This window comes from Jaculus jaculus, chromosome 4 (genome assembly GCF_020740685.1).
Source record: "Jaculus jaculus isolate mJacJac1 chromosome 4, mJacJac1.mat.Y.cur, whole genome shotgun sequence".
Taxonomy (NCBI): Eukaryota; Metazoa; Chordata; class Mammalia; order Rodentia; family Dipodidae; genus Jaculus; species Jaculus jaculus.
The window spans coordinates 20512377-20531362 of record NC_059105.1 but is presented as its reverse complement, the minus strand read 5'-3'; the positions used below and the strand labels follow the sequence as shown (position 1 = coordinate 20531362).

The 18986-nt window shown below is 41.2% G+C and overlaps 1 protein-coding gene across 2 annotated transcripts in view; it reads right to left on the bottom strand.

Annotated features, from left to right (window-relative positions):
* Trpm8 (transient receptor potential cation channel subfamily M member 8) overlaps positions 1–18986 on the bottom strand; it is a 159079-nt gene that overhangs the window by 917 nt on the left and 139176 nt on the right. For both annotated transcript variants that reach the window (XM_045147722.1, XM_004662266.2), the window contains exons 23-25: positions 13038–13137; positions 11793–11826; positions 2417–2508 (exon numbers count right to left, since the gene is read on the bottom strand). In XM_045147722.1, coding sequence (XP_045003657.1) covers positions 2458–2508; positions 11793–11826; positions 13038–13137 — 185 coding nt within the window. In that variant the 3' untranslated portion in view covers positions 2417–2457. The remainder of the gene's footprint in view (positions 1–2416; positions 2509–11792; positions 11827–13037; positions 13138–18986) is intronic.

The following is an 18986-nucleotide window of genomic DNA, read 5'->3' as shown; positions in this document are numbered from 1 at the left end:
AAATCCAGTGGTCTGTCCCTCCCATCCCAAGTCACGGGGCAAAGGCTGAGTCAGAGACTGACATGGAAGTCTTGCTGGACATCTCCTTGTCTGCCTGTTCTCCCTCAACTCGGGCTAGCTCGTGTCCACCTGAGGGTGACATTCTCTTCCCTGGGCGCCACTCCAGGGAGAGACAATCACCTTGAGCCCTCCAGAGCAAGAAGCATCAGGAGCTCTTGGAGAGGAAACTTTGAGCTGCATCTCTGGTTGCCTTTAAAGCTGAATTTTCAGCAAACTTCTTAAAGATATGACAACGCCAAGAAAGATCTTATACCCAGAAACACACAAAGTACACAAAATCAGGAGTTGACAACTTTGTTGTTTCTAAAGACGGTTGAGAACTCATGGGGCACTTGTTTTCTCTCTACCTATCTATCTCGCTCTCTCCCCCCCCCTTCTGTGTGGGAGGGGTCTATGCACAAGTGTGTGCAAATGTGCATGCCTCGTGCTCACGTGTGGAGGCAAGGCCTCTGTCACTTTTCTGCATGCTCCCTTGAGACAGTCTCTCACTGAGCTGAAGCTGCCACTTTGGTCAAATTGGCTAATCAGCAAACCCTAGTGAGTCTCCATTTTCCACTCCGCACATAACTGGGGTTACGGGCATGGTGACTACACTCAGCTGTTTCTGTCAGTGCCAGAGAACTGGACGAGGTGGTCTCAGGCCTTGTTGCTTACGTGGCAAGTGCTCTTACCTGCCAAGCTACCCCTCCAGCCCCATTTTCTTTTTCTTAGATGTTCTTTCTTTTAAAAAATATTCTATTTATTTATTTGAGAGAGAAAGAGAGAGAGAGAATGGGCGTGCCAGGGCTTCCAGCCACTGCAAACCAACTCCAGATGCATGCACCCCTTTGTGCGTCTGGCTTATGTGGGTCTTAGGGAGTCGAAATTGGGTCCTTTGGCTTTGCAGACAAGTGCCTTAACAGCTAAGTCATCTCTCCAGCCCTTCTTAGGTATTCTTTTTGTCCTCATCTTTCTTTTTCATACATGTGCACACACATACACCACACACACGGAACTAAAGTCACCAACTAGTTATCTCGGCCTCTTAACAATGGTCCCCAGCTCAGTGAAAGGCAGATGGGAAGGAAGGAAACCAGCCCACTTGTCCACAGTTCTCACAGCTGGCACATCTGAAGACAGGAGCGCAGATCAGAACTTCCCAAGGTGGGTGTGTAGGTCTGGATTTGAATCTCTTAGGATGATTACAATTCTTTCATTTCATTTTTATTTTTGTCATTTCAATTTTTTGCCTGTTCCTTATGTTCTTATATTGCTCTGCTCATAAATTAAGAAAAAAAAAACTACAAGTGTTTCAAAAGCTAAATCTAATTTGCTATTATGTTTTTGTGTTAAACACCATTGTAAACCAGTTGGAATGGACCACTCCTCATTCTTGAGCACGTCAGGAGGCTGCACATGGTGTTCTGGTTATACCAGGAGTGCATCTGCCTGGCTCTAACACAGGCTTCCACACTCGGGCCTTTTAGATCTGACCTGTATCTCTCAGAGCTCAGACAGAGAAAAGCGTGGACAGAAATCTTGGAAGGAACCTAATACACCACCACTCCATAGAGGGAAATTCTTGCTGTAGGCAGGGGTCAGCGTTGACGCCAGCTCAGTCCTGGTCCCTCAGAAGTGCTCAACCAATATGGATGAAAAGAGGGAAGAAGTAAGAAAAGAAAAGAAGGAGGGAATATTTCATTGTGTTTCTATTCCTTGCAATTTACTTCTAGTGCAATGGAATGCTCATGACTATAGGGATTCCCATCCCCCACCTCCGACCCCCACTAGTCTTTGTAGCCCTAACATGTTTAGCGTATGATTTCAGGATTTGGACAGACAATGTGAAAAAACATAATTAAAACAACAAAGCCTTGGGTTAAATTTTGCCAGTTAATTGAATTACATTTTTTTATTGTGCAAATGAGATACTGCTGAAAAAACACTCCAACGCCCCAGAAAAACATTATGACAAATAAAAAGGTCATGAGCACCCATTAACATGCTCCACAGTAATATATACACATGATAAATTTATTTTAAAAATTAGGTACATTTTGGGATTTTTTTTATAGAGATACCTATGGTGAAGAAAACATTAGCAAGTCTCAGAAAATAATTTCAATTTATTTACAAATACCTATGTAGGTAGGCACTGTGTTCCAAAGGCCCTACAGGCCATTTGTACCTTCTGCTAACAATGGGGAAGAAAACGTAAGGAGGGACTTCCTTTTCTTCATCTCTGAAACCCTGAATTATTTGAATTTTGTACAATGCATTGTTGTCATTTCTGATAACATACAAAAATAAATGTGAAACAAAGATCTTCAAACACCTTCATCTTCAGAACAAAGAAAAACGACATGAGATCACTCACCTCACTACAGTGGATCAGTCTCCATGAATGTTCTTGCCACCTTATTTGATTTTACTTGCAATCTCTTTCAGAAGACCTTTGAGATCATTAAGCTTGGGGGGGGGAAAAAAAAACAGAACTGGTCTTAAGATAAATTTTTCAACATGCCTGTGGTGGTTTGATTCAGGTATCCCCCATAAACTTAGGTGTTCTGAATGCTAGGTCCCCAGCTGATGGAGATTTGAGAATTAACACCTCCTGGAGGCAGTGTATTGCTGGGGGCAGGCTTATGGGTATTATAGCCAGTTTCCCCCTGCCAGTGTTTGGCACACTCTCCATACTCTATTTTCCATCTTGTGTTGGCCAGGAGTTGATGTTTACCCTCTGCTCATGTCTTCATTTTCCCCTGCCATCATGGAGCTTCCCCTCAAGTCGGTAAGCCAAAATAAACCCTTTTTTTCCCCAAAGCTGCTCTTGGTTGGGTGATTTCTTCCAGCAGTGCAAACCTGACTGCAACAACTCCATTTTAGTAACTACCTTCTGGCTTTTTCCTGAAACAGGTATGTGTGTTAAACAGCAAATATGGCCCATCTAGGGCAGAAAGAATGGTATGTGACATTTCACATCATGCTAATTGCTTTCCTCAGGTTAACAATTAATAAATATATTAACACTAACCTTACTAAATGCAAATTACCAGTGTTTTCCACATGGAAATGACAAATTATAATGACAGATGTAATGTATACAAATATATGCAATACTAGACTATCAAAATTATTATAATACTAATAACATTTTGCAATAAAAATATAATTCTAATAAAAATTGTGTGATGCAGTACTAATAAAATATAAACAATCTTCCCCAATACATACAGACACACACAAACAGTAAACATGAAACCCATTTATGAAAAGACATAGTAAATTATTCTTGACACAAACATATTTCAGAAATTTATTGCACAAGGTTCATGGCCTTATTTTAATTACATGTCACCTTGGAATATTTCATACAAGTTCATGGACAGAATTACATGTTCTGTGTGGCTGGTTTCCAACTTGCTGTGTGACTTACTCAATGGGGAAAAAAAAAATCTGTGTTTAAATTGGGCTTATTTCCAATAATAGCCCAATCCTTTCACTTAAAAAGAAAGAACAAAAAAAAAAAATCCATGCAGGCTAGTGGCTGCCTAAATGAATATGGCACAGCAAGATCCCTGCTTAGAGACGTTAAGGTCATCTGTGAAAAACTTCTCTGATACAATGAGATGGTGAAATTTTTATTCCCAACAGGAATGTTGTTAATATTAAAATGGCTTTAATAAGCTGTTTAAAGTAGAATACAGGACTCTGAGAGCAAAATAAATACAATAGAGAATAGAAAAAAAAATAGCAAAACCAAAAACTAAGAGTTAGTTTTCTGAAAAGACAAGAAAATCAACAAACCCTTAACTAGACTAAGAAAAAAATGTGTTTTCAGGACCGGTGAAATGGCTTAGCAGTTAAGGCATTTGCCTGTGAAGCCTAAGGACCCTAGTTTGATTCCCCAGGACCCACAGAAGAACAAGGGGGCGCACATGTCTGTAGTTTGTTTGCAGTGGCTGGAGGCCCTGGCACTCTCTCTCTCTCTTTCCCTCTTTCTCTGTCAAATAAATAAATAAAAATAAAGTATTTTTTAAAGTATACTTTTAAAAATGTGTTTTCAGCCATGGCGGTGCATTGACCTGAAGAACTTGGGGCTGCCCAGATCTGGGTTTTCCCCGGGGAGCAGGGAGAGCAGTCAGGCTCCCAGCACTCAAGCCCTGGTTAGGCAGGCAGAAAATGCACAGTTTGATGAGAGTCACAAGGGGTCTGCCAGCACAGACAAAACTCCTGTGTGGCAGACTTGCTGGGCATGGGCCACGTAAGGAAGCATCAGCTGCACACTGGGTAAAGCAGGCATTCCACAGAAGATGCTCTGTAGTGACCACGTTCAGTCCCTTCATTTCCTGCTAGGTTGCTGGAGGTGCTGGAAAGTCCCTTAGCTGGCATTCTTCAGACACACACAGCCCACCCAGACTGGTTCAAGAAGATAAAGGCCAAACAAACCAGTAACAAGTGAGCACTCTGAATTGGTATCAAGCTTAGGATGGCGTCACAGTCACGGGTGAACAAATAGGGATCCAGTGAAAACTCTTCCAGACAACAAAAGAGGGACCACTTCCAAGCTCTTTGTGTGAGCTCAAAATCACCCTTGTCCCAAGGCCAGCTGAAGGTAACAGAAGAAAACTGTAGGCCAATATCTCTGGTGACAATAGATGCAAGAATCTTCAATACGGGAAACAAACTGAATTCAAGAACACATTAGAAGGATAGTACACTAGAACCAAGTGGTATTTATCCCTGGAATGCAAGGATGGCTTAGCATATGAAAACTAGTCAACAGAATGAATGACAGAAGCCACATGAACAGCTAAGTACACACAGAAAAACCAGATGACAAATTCCAACTTTCACAATAAAAACTCAACCAAATAGATTTACAGAACTTCCCTTTGCACACTAAAGGCAGCATGTATGAAGGAAAGAACCTATCATATTCAATGGGGAAAATGAATACTTTTTCTCTAAGATCTGAAGTAAGACAAGAATACCATGGCCACCACTATTATTCAAAATCCTGAGGGCTAGAGAGATGTCTCAGATGTTACAGTGCTTGCTTGCAAAACCTGATGGCCTGGGTTTGATTCTCCAGTACCCACTTAAAGCCAGATGCACAAAGTAGCACATGTATCTGCAGTTTACTTGCAGTAGCAAGAGGTCCTGATGTTCCCATTATCATCCTCTTTCATTTCTTGAAAATCAATTAAAAAAATTTTTTTAAATAGTACTTGAAGTCCTAGCCAGAGCAATCAAGCAAGAAAAGGAAATAAAAGTATAAATCTGTTTAAAAATGATCTTGAATAATATCTTACAAAAAAAAAACTTCAATAAAACCTCTGAAAAACTGTACTGGGCTGGAGAGATTGCTCAGTGGTTAACATACTTCCCTGCAAAGCCTAGGGACCCAGGTTCAATTCCCCAGTACCCATGTAAGCCAGATGCACAAGGTGGCACATGCATCTGGATTTTGTTTGCACTGGCTAGAGGCCCTGGTATGCCCATTCTCTCTCTTTATCTGCCTTTTTCTTTCTCCCTCTCTTTTTCCCAAATAAGTAAATAAAATGTTTAAAAAACTGTACTGGAAATAATAAATGAATTCAGTAAAATTATAAGATAGAAAATCAACATGGGGGAAAAAAAACAATGATATTTCTATACACCAACAATGAGCTGTGCATGAGGGAAATCAAGAAAATCCATTTACATTAGCAAGAAAAGGAATAAAATGCTTAAGGCTTAATTTATCCAAAGAAGAGAAAAACATACTCCAAATATAATACACACTGACAAAGGTAAGTTAAAAATGACGCAAGTAGGGGCTGGAGAGATTGCTCAGTGGTTAAGGAGTTTGCCTGAAAAGCCTAAGGGCCCACATAAAGCCAGATGCACAAGGTGGTGCATGCACCTGGAGTTCATTTGCAGTGATTAGAGGCTCTTGCAAACCCATTCTCTTCCCCTTTCTGTTTCTCATAACTAAATATTTTTTAATGACACAAATAAATGGAACACCATTCCATGCTTCTGGACTGAGAGAATGAGTCTTTGCTAAATCTCCTCACTACTCAACTGTCAGCAAAAACAGGCTGCAGGCCACATCGTACCTAAGGGAACCTCACAGGCAGGGGTGCGGCAAGAACGTGAGAGCAGGAGGACAGAGCGGGGAGGGGTGGGGCTGTGGGATGCTGTCTTCTGGACAGCACACAGGCACCACACTCATGAACTCACAGCGGATATTTCCTGCACAAGACTGAGCCTGTCAGTATTTCTTAGTGGGTGACTGTGAGATTGATGAGACTCCCCCCACCCCACCAGACACAAGCCTCCTAGGGGAGTTGATGGCAACTGATGATTGCTGGGAGAGGGGAGTTTTATCCTTCGGTGGTGGGATGGGAAAGGGAGGAAAGTAAATGGGAAAAAGAACAGTTTTGGTGATGGGAGGAAGGTGAGAGAGGATGATTGGAGGGCATAGGATCAAAATACATTGTATACATGTGTAAGAGTATTGAAAGATTAAATAAAATCAAAAGTCTATATATATTATACTATTCATATCATATTATATATGTACTTTTGATTTTTCTTGTTTCTTTACACATATTACAATTCGATAATAACCAAAACAGTACCTGCATAGAAGCAGAAATGCATTCCAGTGGGAAAGAGTAGAGGACTCAGAAATTAAGCTATGTATTTAATTATTACAATTTAATTATACATTCACAGTCAAATTTTCTTTGAGAGTAGCATCAAGAATGCACAAGAAAGGAAGGATAATCTCTTCAGCAAATAGTGTTGGGGAAACTGTGCCTCCACAGACAAAAGAATGAAGTTGAACCCCTTTCTTATATCACACATATTCAAAATGGTCAAAGACTGAAGCCAAAAACCTGAAAGGTAAGCTCTGAGAACGCCCAGGGACAGACCTGGCCTCCAGTTCAGGCAGTGATGTTTTTTGGATCTGGTTCTAGAAGCGTAGCACTGAAAGCAAAACTGGACGCGTGTCTCATAGAAGCCAAATATACGCAGCAAAAAAAAAAAAAAACAATCAGCAGAGTGAAAAGCAAAGTATGGGATGGAAAATATTCACAGATCACATCCAGATGCACAGTATGTAAGGAATGCAGGCAATTCCGGTAAAGATACAAACAACCCAACCAGGATGTGAGCAAAGGACCCATGAAGGTCAATCTCTATTGTTGACCTGACAAAATCTGGAATCACCCAGGAGACAAAGCAAACCTCCAGGCATGTCTGTGAGGGGGTTTCTAGATTAGAGTAATTAAGGTGGGACGACCAGCTGTAGGTGACACCATTGCACAGGCTGCTCTCCTGCACTGCGTTAAAAGGAGAAAGCGAGCTGAGCACCAGCCGTCGTCTCCCTCTGCTTCCTGACAATGGATGCTATATGGCCAGCCACTCAAGCTCCCACCACCGCAACTTCCCCGCTGTGAAGAACTGTACTCTTGAATCTCCAGCCACAATAAGCCCTTCCTTCCTTAAGTTGACTTTGCCAGGTGTTGCTCACAGCAATGAGCAAAGTACTTGACACAGAACCTAGATAGACACTACGTGAAGATTTCAAATGTCTCATGGGTGTATGAGAAGGTGGCCAACATCTCTAATCATAAGGGGAATGCAAATCACACCTCAGTGAGGAACCACCTCACAGTGATGGGAAGCAGGGAGACGAGAACCCATGTACGATTGGTGGGAATGTATATCGGCAAAACAGTCATGGAAAGCAGTACAGAAGTTCCTCAAAACATTGAAAATGATCCAGCAATGTCACTTCTGGGTATTTATCCAAGGGATGGGAACCAGGGGGAGGCAGTGACACTACGCATCTTGTGCACTGTGGCACCACTCATAACCAAATGGGCCTAGAAAATAAGCAGGGGTTGCTATCCTAATATCTGACGAGGTAGACTTCAGTCCAATGTTAGTCAAGAAAGATAAGGAAGGTCACTTTATATTGATTAAGGGCACACTTCAACAAGAGGACATTACAATCCTAAACATGTATGCACCTAACATGGGGGCTCCCAAATTCATCAAACAAACACTATTAGAACTAAGGTCACAGACAACACCAAACACAGTGGTGGTGGGTGACTTTAACACCCCACTCTCATCAATTGACAGGTCATCCCGGGAAAAAATAAACAGAGAGGCATCTGGACTAAATGAGGTCATAGAAGGAATGGACCTAACAGATATATACAGGACATTTCATCCAAAGGCTGCAGAATATACATTCTTTTCAGCAATACATGGAACAGTCTCTAAAATAGACCATATATTAGGACACAAAGCAAATCTTAACAAATGCAGGAAAATTGAAATAATTCCTTGCATTCTATCTGACCACAATGGAATCAAACTACAAATCAATAGCCAGAAAGGCTATACAGCATAAACAAAATCATGGAAACTAAACAATACACTACTAAATGATGAATGTGTCAATGAAGAAATCAAGAAGGAAATCAAAACATTTATAGAGTCAAACAATAATGAGAACACAACATACCAAAATCTCTGGGACACAATGAAGGCAGTTCTAAATTTACAGCCTTAAGTGCCTATATTAAGAAATTAGAAACATTGCAAGTAAACGACCTAATGCTTCACCTTAAAGCCTTGGAAAAAGAAGAACAAGGCAAACCAAAAAGTAGTAGGCGGGAAGAAATAATAAAGATTAGGGCAGAAATTAATGAAATAGAAACAAAAAAAAATCCAAAGAATTAATGAAACAAAGAGTTGGTTCTTTGAAAGGATAAGCAAGATTGATAAACCCTTAGCAAATCTGACTAAAAGAAAGAAAGAAGAGACACAAATTAATAAAATCAGAGATGAAAAATGTAACATCACAACAGATTCCAGAGAAATTCAAAAAATCATAGGGCATACTATAAAAGCATATACTCCACAAAGTATGAAAATCTGAAAGAAATGGATGATTTCCATGATTTATATGACCTACCTAAATTAATTCAAGATGAGATTAATCACGTAAATAGACCTATAACAAGCATGGAGAGCCAAACAGTTATCAATAATTTCCCAACTAAAATAAGCCCAGGCCCAGATGGATTCACTACTGAATTTTACCAGACCTTCAAGGAAGAGCTAACACCATTGCTTCTTAAGCTTTTCCAGGAAATAGAAAAGCAAGGAATTCTACCAAACTCCTTCTACGAAGCCAGCATCACCCTGATACCAAAACCAGGCAAAGATAGAACAAAAAAAGAAAATTATAGACCAATCTCCCTCATGAACATAGATGCAAAAATTCTCAACAAAATATTGGCAAACAGAATACAAGAGTATATCAAAAAGATCATTCACCCTGACCAAGTAGGCTTTATCCCAGAGATGCAGGGATGGTTCAATATACGCAAATCTATAAATGTAATACATTATATAAATGGGTTGAAGGACAAAAATCACATGATCATCTCATTAGACGCAGAGAAAGCATTCGACAAAATCCAGCATTCCTTCATGATAAAAGTCCTACAGAGACTGGGAATAGAAGGAACATATCTCAATATAATAAGGGCTATTTATGACAAGCCTACAGCCAACATATTACTAAATGGGGAAAATCTGGAAGCTTTTCCACTAAAATCAGGAACAAGACAAGGGTGTCCACTGTCCCCACTTTTATTTAAGATAGTATTGGAAGTCCTAGCCATAGCAATAAAGCAAGAGACACACATAAAAGGGATACAAATTAGAAAGGAAGAGATCAAGTTATCATTATTTGCAGATGACATGATTCTATACATAAAGGACCCTAAAGACTCTACTAGCAAACTGTTAGAGCTGATCAAAACCTACAGCAATGTAGCAGGATACAAAATAAATACACAGAAATCAGTAGCCTTCATATATGCTAACAACAAACACACAGAGGATGAAATCAGAGAATCGCTCCCATTCACAATTGCATCAGAAAAAATAAAGTACCTTGAAATAAACCTAAGCAAAAAGTAAAGAATCTCTACAATTAGAACCTTAAAACACTCAAGTGAGAAATTGCAGAAGACACTAGAAAGTGGATAAACATCCCTTGTTCCTGGATGGGAAGAATCAATATTGTGAAAATGGCAATCTTACCAAAAGCAATCTACACATTTAATGCAATCCCTATCAAAATTCCAAAGGCATTCTTCATGGAAATAGAAAAAACAACCCAAAAATTATTTGGAATCACAAAAACCTTGAATATCTAAAATAATACTGAGCAACAAAAATAAGCTGGTGGTATCACTATATCTGATTTTAACCTATACTACAGAGCCATAGTAACAAAAACAGCATGGTACTGGCACAAAAACAGACATGTGGATCAATGGAACTGAATAGAGGACCCAGATGTAAGTCCAGGTAGCTATAGCCACCTGATATTCGATAAAAATGCCAAAAATACTCAATGGAGAAAAGACAGCCTCTTCAGCTAGTGGTGTTAGGGAAACTGGATATATATCTATATATATGTTCTACGTCACTAGTCATCAGGGAAATGCAGATTAAAACTACACTGAGATTCCATCTCACTCCTGTCAGATTGGCTACCATCATGAAAACAAATGATCATAAATGTTAGCGGGGATGTGGAAAAAGAGGAACCCTTCTACACTGCTGGTGGGAATGCAATCTGGTTGAGCCATTGTGGAAAACAGTGTGGCGGTTCCTAAAACAGCTAAAGATTGATCTACCATATGACCCAGCTATAGCGCTCCTAGGCATATATCCGAAGGACTCATCTCATTTCCTTAGAATTATGCACTCAACCATGTTTATTGCTGCTCAATTTATATTAGCTGGGAAATGGAACCAGCCTATATGTCCCTCAACTGATGAGTGGATAATAAAGATGTGGCACATTTATACAATGGAGTTCTACTCAGCAGTAAAGAAAAATGAAGTTATGAAATTTGCAGAAAAATGGATGGATCTGGAAAGGATTATACTAAGCGAGGTAACCCAGGCCCAGAAAGCCAAGCGCCACATGTTTTCCCTCATATGTGGATCCTAGCTACAGATGATTGGGCTTCTATGTGAGAAGGAAAATACTTAGTAGCGGAGGCCAGTAAGTTAAAAAGGAGATATAAAGGGAAGAGAAAGGAAGGGAGGAGAGTACTTAATAGGTTGGTATTGTATATATGTAAGTACAATGATTGAGATGAGGAGGTAATATGATGGAGAATGGAATTTCAAAGGGGAAAGTGAGAGGGGGAGGGAGGGTATTACCATGGGATATTTTTTATAATCATGGAAAATGTTAATAAAATTGTGAAAAGGAAAAAAATTAAACAAAGGGGAAAATTAAAAAAAAAAAAGAAACTCCACCCCTCCCCCAGCTCTTACAGAGTGAATGAATGCAGCTGAACAAGGAACGGAGTCACATCTACTTTTTTTTAAATATATTTTATTTTTATTTAGTTGAGAGAGAGAGAAGGAGAAAGTTACAGATAGAGAATGGGTGCTAAGGGCCTCCAGCCACTGCAAACAAACTCCAGACACATGCACCCTCTTGTGCATCTGGCTTACATGAGTCCTGGGGAGTTGAACCTGGGTCTTTTGGCTTTGCAGGCAAGTGCCTGAATGGCTAAACCATCTCTCCAGCCCCACATCTACTTTTTTAAACAATTAACTTCTTTTATTTTCTGACCGTAGACCACATTCCAGCCTTAGCCGGAAATTCAAATAATGCATTGTTTCCACACCACACAGAGTCATACCTTTGTATCCAGTTGTCTAAACCGATGTCTCATCCTGCAAGGCAATTAGAAAAAGAGAGTGAGAGAAAAACAGGGTCTGAGAGAGGCTTCTTTGTCTCCATCTTCACCCTTCAAAGGATAGGACACAGTTTGTAGATCATCTTCGATGTCAGCACATTGGCCTTTCCAATTTTCTGCCTCATACCCAAGCAAAGTACAATTCCTTCCTGACACCATTTAGAAGGATGGAAAACACATGCTACCTCTCCTTACTGAGGAGTGAAAGATGCTTGCAAGAGCTGAGCCTCCTCCACACCCAGGCCCCATGTCTAGAACACAGGGCAACTGTGTGGTCCTGAAAGTAAGAGCTTAGCTGTGTTGAACCTGAACCTGACAAAGGACGAGTGACACTCACATGTGCTCATACTTGGGGGAGATCACACATTTGAGGTGTGTTTGGAGCTGTCGGTGAAGAACGTCAACCTTCGCATAGACTTAATAGTGTCACATGCAGTGTCACCACCTGGGACTTAACTGCCTTCCCTATTTCCATAAGAAGTTTAGTGACTGCTTGTGAATAACACTGATCAGGCGATTCAAGAATGATTTCCAAGGCCTGGAGGGCTGGCTTAGTGGTTAAGGCATTTGCCTACAAAGCCAAAGGACCCAGGTTTGATTCCCTAGGACCCACATTAGCCAAATGCACAAGGGGGTGCATGCATCTGGAGTTCATTTGCAGCAGCTGGAGGCCCTGGTGTGCCCATTCTCTCTCTGTCTGTCTGTTTCTCCCTCCCTCTTTCTCTGTCAAAGAAATAAAAATAAATATTTTTTTTTAAAAAAAGAATGATTGCCAGGACTTTCTACAGACAGATTGTAACAAGCTATCTTCTACTGTCTATACTTGGGCATCACAAAGATAAACACGTGTGGGGCCCCTGACAGATAATGCAATTGTCCCTGGTCTATGAGTCTCCCTGGAGCCCACTCTGCAGCCACAGCTCTGTGACCTGGTCAAATGGCCTTCCACCAACCCCCACACACATCCTTCTTCCCATTGCCCCAAAGCACAATTAAGGTGTTAGAATTGGAAAGCTGGAGCCGACTTATGTGTTCCTCAGCCTCGGTTGCCTGGGTCTTGTCACGGAGGTGCCAGCACTCCCTACTTGCCAGGTGCTTCACAGAGCATGCTCAGATAAGCTGGCCCCTGGTCTGCCTGTGGACTAGCCAAAGGGCGCCTTGCTGCACAGAGGGGAGCGACTGACTTACTCCTCTGAGTGGTCGTTGGTTTTTGTGTTGATCTTGACGAGGTAATTTTCCTTCATGACACCCTCCCACGCCAAAGTCTCCTTGTCTTCATTTGTGAAGCCTTGAATGACAAAAAGAGACAAGTATTGGAATGGTTTCCTTTGCCTCCTGCCTCCTGCTTCCTCAGCCCACACCTGCCAGGCGTTGCTTCCAGGAGTCTCTGAGCATGCAGGAGAGTGAGCTTTGGTCCCGCACCATCTAGGAGCTGGCCAAGTCACTTACCACGGCCGCAGCAAAGGGATGGAAAATTACAGATTTCTTGGGAACAATGAGGAATTGGAACTGCCTGTGTAGGACAAGAATGCAACCTTTTTTAAAAATACATATATATTTTAGCTGGGCGAGGTGGCGCACGCTTTTAATCCCAGCACTCGGGAGGCAGAAGTAGGAGGATTGCCATGAGTTTGAGGCCACCCTGAGACTCCATAGTGAAATCCAGGTCAGCCTGGGCTAGAGTGAGACCCTACCTATAAAAAAACAAATTAAAAAAAATAATATATATATATATATATATATGTATGTATGTATATATTCACACACATATTGGAGAGAGAGAAAGAGGCAGATAGAGATGATGGGTGTGCCAAGACCTCCAGCCATGGCAAATGAATTCCAGATGCATGTGCCACCTTGTACCTTATGTGGGTCCTGGGGAATTGAACTTGGGTGAAACCTAAGGAGGTTTCACAGGCAAGTACCTTAACCACTAATCCATCTCTCCTGCCCAAGAATGCAATCTTTTACTCAGAGATTCAGATCTTTATTAGTGTTTTGTGACTCAGCCAAATCATCCCATCAATGAATTTGGTCCTCAAATTGGGTTCTAATGGCATAAAAACGCGTAAATCTGTCTTCTGTTTTGATGACATTAAAATGCTAAATCAATCAGTTAGATAATTACTAATCACTTTCCAACTCTCGACCAGGGCAAGACCTTTGGGGGAGGAAAATAAGCCTATGGTATTGCCTCACCTCCTGAATCAGGCACTCAGGTGGTGGATATCAAAGGAAAAGCCTGCCTCTTAGTCCTTCCCTTTTGCCTAAGGCAGAACATGCTGTAAAACTGGCCTGGAGCATGTTCCAGTAAAGTTCTTAGTTCTACCACTTACAGTGCCTGGACCTTTCAGATGGAAGGCAAGCAAAAGACCAGACCATCATGTCAACTCTGCAATGGCCACCAACCTCCTGCTCAAAGGAAGCACAGTGTTTGTGCAGGTGCCCCTGGAATAGATTTGTGTAGTTTTACTTTGAACTTAGCATTTAAATATAGTCACTCCATTCTCAAGTTAGAGTTTGGAAAATATAAAACCTTCCTGGATTTAAAAGAAATTAACTGGGGGGGTGGGGGTATCAAGGATAAAAGTAATATGTAACAGGCTAGGTTGATACAAATTCCATATAGCAAATATGTTTCAATTTTTACATGGTGGCTAGTACATTACAAAGCAATTCTTAACCAAATGTTTTTCAAGAATTTTTTTTTCTTTTTTTTTAGTTTTTTGAGGTAGGGTCTCACTCTAGCCCAGGCTGACCTGGAATTCATTATGTAGCCACAGGGTGGCCTCAAATTCACTGTGATCTTCCTACTTCTGCCTCCCGAGTGCTAGGATTAAAGGCATGTGCCACCATGCCCAGCTCAAGAATGTTTTGAAGTAGCTTTGTAGCAGTTACCTTCTCATTGCTGGGAGAAAACATCCAACAAAAAGCAACATGTGGAAGGAAAGGGTTTATTTCAGCTTCCAGTCTCAAGGGGAAGTTTCGTCATGGCACAGCCGAGCAGAGGCTGGGCATCACATGCTGCCACAGCAGCAGGGAGGTAACAGAAGAGTGAGCTAACACCGGCAAGGGGGAGGGTGGGCTATAATATTCCAAAGCCTGCGACACACCTCCTCCAGCAAGGCTCCACCTCCCAAACTGCCACCAGATGAGGACTGAATGTGAAGCTTATTCAAAATACCAGATGCTCTGGGGGACACTTCATTCAAAACATCACAAGCTTCACGGTCTGTTATCCAATCTAAAACACACACCAAAGCCCAAGAGGAACTCTCAGGACTCAAGGCAGTGAGCATCCAAGCTCCTGGACAGAGAACCAGAGTGATGACTGAGGACAATGATCAGCCTCTGAGACAGTCAGGGAGAGGCTGAAGTGGTGACTCAGCACTTTACTGACCCTATTGGAAAGTTAGCAAGCTCTAAAACAATGACCATGCTAAATGCCAGTAAGGATGCAGAGAAAGACTCACTCACAGAGTGAGAAGATGTCTGTCCACTGTTATACCTTAGAGACAACAGGGGATGAGAAGTTTGGGGAGACACACAAAAACATGTATATTCTTTATCTAGAAATTTCTCTTCTAGAAACAACTCAAAGGAAGCATTTATTTATGTAGTCAAAAATGAATGCATAAAATTATTTATCCTGACATGATTTGCTGCTAAAAGCAAAACTATATGTTAAATAATAAGGAATTGGTAAAATTAATTATGGTGTATCAATAAACTAGAATATCCCATGGCTAAAAATTCTTATTGTATATTCATGTTTATACATGCTTATGGAATATTTATGTATGTTGAACATGTTTACAATGTATTATTAACTGAGTAAATATATATTGTGCATATATACACACAGCAATCCAATTAGTCTACATTCACACAAAAATTGATGCCAGACTATTGACAATATTTCTATCTGAATGGTATGTCACATATACACTTGATTCTTATTTGTGCTTTTTTTCTTATACTTTTCAAATGTTCTATAATGCCTGTGGATTGCCTTCTGAATCAGGAGAAATAAAAACAATACATTTTCTAAAGATGAAATTTCTTAATAGCATACTTTCATTTCTTGAATCTATTCGCAAACAAGTTCCAAGATGAGTTTGAACTCAATTTTCCTAAACATTATTTGAAAAATCTTGCATTTGCCTCCAAAGGGCAATTTTAAAATTAAACCCATGACTTTTCCATCATTTGGACACAAATGCAAGGTACATTTAGGGAATGAATCGCCAAATGGAGTCCCTGGCAAAGGCGGATGCCATGGTTTCTGGAATGAGTCACCTCCACAAAGCTGATGACTGGGCACACCGGGGAGTCTGTCTCCAGCTAGCCAGGCCCTGGCTCCTTCTCCATCATCACTGCTGTCACTGGGGTACAGGGGACCTGTTCCTCTGTGACCCTCAGTCCCTCTACTCTCTGTTTCTTCCTAAGAATAAGAACGGTTTGAAGAGGAGGGACACCAGCAGATCACACTGCTTCTCCCGTTGTTCTAAGAGCATTGCTCTCCTTGGGGGCCCACTGGGGGCACAAGTCCAGATGAACATCAGGTATTTCTGACTCATCAGTTTGCTTCCTGCACCTGAAGCCCCTCCTCATCTGCAGGCCGCATTGCGAGAATCTATTTCCAGGTTATGTTTGTACCCTGCTAAATCATGACATAAACTCTGGAGAACATAGTGTATTTTGTCCTGCTTTGACCCCATCCCAAATCTGGAGAGCTGCACTGTCTCACTGAGACTCCTGTTCCTCAGGTCCCAGGCTGAGGGCACTGGGTCTTGAGAGGATGGACCTGTATCCCACTGAGACCCAGTCCACTCATGGCCAGCCTGAATCTCAGTGCTGAAGGGACTCTACCACTTCCTGGGAAATGCATTTCACTTCCACGTAGTATTAACTGTTACAACTATGTTTCCTTTATCAAAATCATCCTCACTACAACTTTTATCCATTGATAATTTTTCTTCTGGACTTATTCAGAAAAAAATTATGAAACTTGTAAGCCTTCCCACAAAAGCTATGGGACCCCATGGTCCTCTCCAGGACCTGTAGACATTCATCCATGATATGAGTCCAAGATAGAATCAAAGCCAGACCTGAGCATGTCATTAAATGCCACCATACACTCACATTTCAGATCTGAACTTCCAGTTCCCATCCCTAACATACTTTCCATTCTTGTAGATAGAAATGATTCACTTGGTCTTCCAAGGCAGGATAATGGGGGGAAAGATAGTATCATATCCAAATTGTCAAAATACTTTCTGCAAGAAACACATTTACATATGTATAATAGTTAATGACATGGCATCCCCAAAATGACATTTTAATGTCTTGAAATACTGCTGATAAATAGATAAGCATGATGGTTCTTTAAAATGTAGCATAATATCAAAGCTATTGGTACACTTCCATTCTGAGAGCCAGACTATAGACTAGGTCTCTCAGCATAGTACTCAGTCCAGTATGTATCTTGTCTCCAGGTCTATGTAAAGGATCCCATAGACATGATTATTCTTGGCATAATTTTTTTTCTTAATTGCTACCAATTATCTTGTCTAGGATAGTGAAATTCATGTTTTTATTTTCTGGATTATAAAATAGTGTAAAATAAATAAAGGGAAAGGAATGATCAGTCCAATAAGAAACATGAATCCAATGGTGGCAGTTCATGAACCTTTCATTGGAAGAAGTGGCCTCCTTGCTCCTCTCTTCACCCTCTCACTAAGGAGAAAGTGGAGAATAGCTTACTTGGTGGAGGGAATTCCAATATAGCAGAACATCTGGGCTGTGGTGGGGATATGCTGGCTACTTTTGCAAAATTTACAGTGAAAACCAGGAGCAAAGAAGATCAGAGGGCCTGAAGAGATTGCTTAGTGATTAGGGTGCTTGCCTGCTAAGCCTAAGGTTCCATGTTTAACTCTCCAGATCCCACATAAGCCAGACACAGAAAGGTGAGACAAGCTCAAGGTCACACATGTCCACTAGGTGGCACATGTGCTTGGAGCATGATTGCAGTGTCTGAGGCCTTGAAACACCAATTTGCTCTCTCTCTCTTTGTGTGTGTGTGTGTGTGTGTGTGTGTGTGTGTGTGTGCATCTCACTCTCTCTAAAAATATTTTTAAAATATTTTTTAAAAGATAAGAGCAGAAAGAATTAATCCTGTTGTGGTTGGCCAAAAAGGAAGTTGAAAAACCAGTAAAAGTTCATCCAAGGAGATATGTCCTAAAGAGATTACACCAATATAAAACAGTAATCAAGACACATCCAAGGTGATGCATGCTAAAGACATGAACACCAATATAAGGTAGATATATCCTAAAGAGATATACCAGTTTAAAACAGAAGTCAAGTGCCTCTGATATGGACTATAGGAAACATGCTTTGAGAATATTTCAGCAAGCTACGAGGTCACTCCACTGATTCCAAGTTTAATGATGTAAAATGCAAATTTTTCAACAAATTTCTAGGTAATAATTGTTTCAGAAAAGAGCTTCGGGTCCTACGTACCTATGACTACCTCAAGATGCTTTCCGTGCTCAGCCAACAAGACACTGGGGCAGGCAGCATTGTGGGCTCAGAGGACACGGCAGCTCTTACTCGCCGCCTATACACCGCGGCACGTATGTGATGTTGGTTTTGTAGGCTTGCAAACTACGGAGCTATGGGGTCATGGCAGCTTCCACTGAGATTTCTAAGGAAGGCCTAGGAAATCAGGTAGTGTACCAACAAGGCCAGAGTTTCTCAATGGAGCAGAGTGGACTAAAGCTGCCAGCATGATGACGCAATGCTCGAGAAAAAGCATCAAGGTGAAGGCTACAGGCAGCAAACAGAACCTGCCTAGAGAGCAGCATGGTACATAGCAGCCAGCAGTCACTGCAGCAGGACCCCCATGTCCTCAGAGCCCACCTCCTTCCACACTGTGCCCCAGATGTCAGGCGTGGAGATCTAGGATTTAATGTCAGCCCAGTTGGGGTTCTGCTGCCCCCTGTCTCTCACCCAGGTGTCCTTTCTGGACTAGGACTATTTGCTCTGGGTCAGCCATCACTGTAACTTGGAAGTATGTAACTTTCTCCCTGATTTTTATTTTATTTTATTTATTCCAATCACAGAGATAGACAG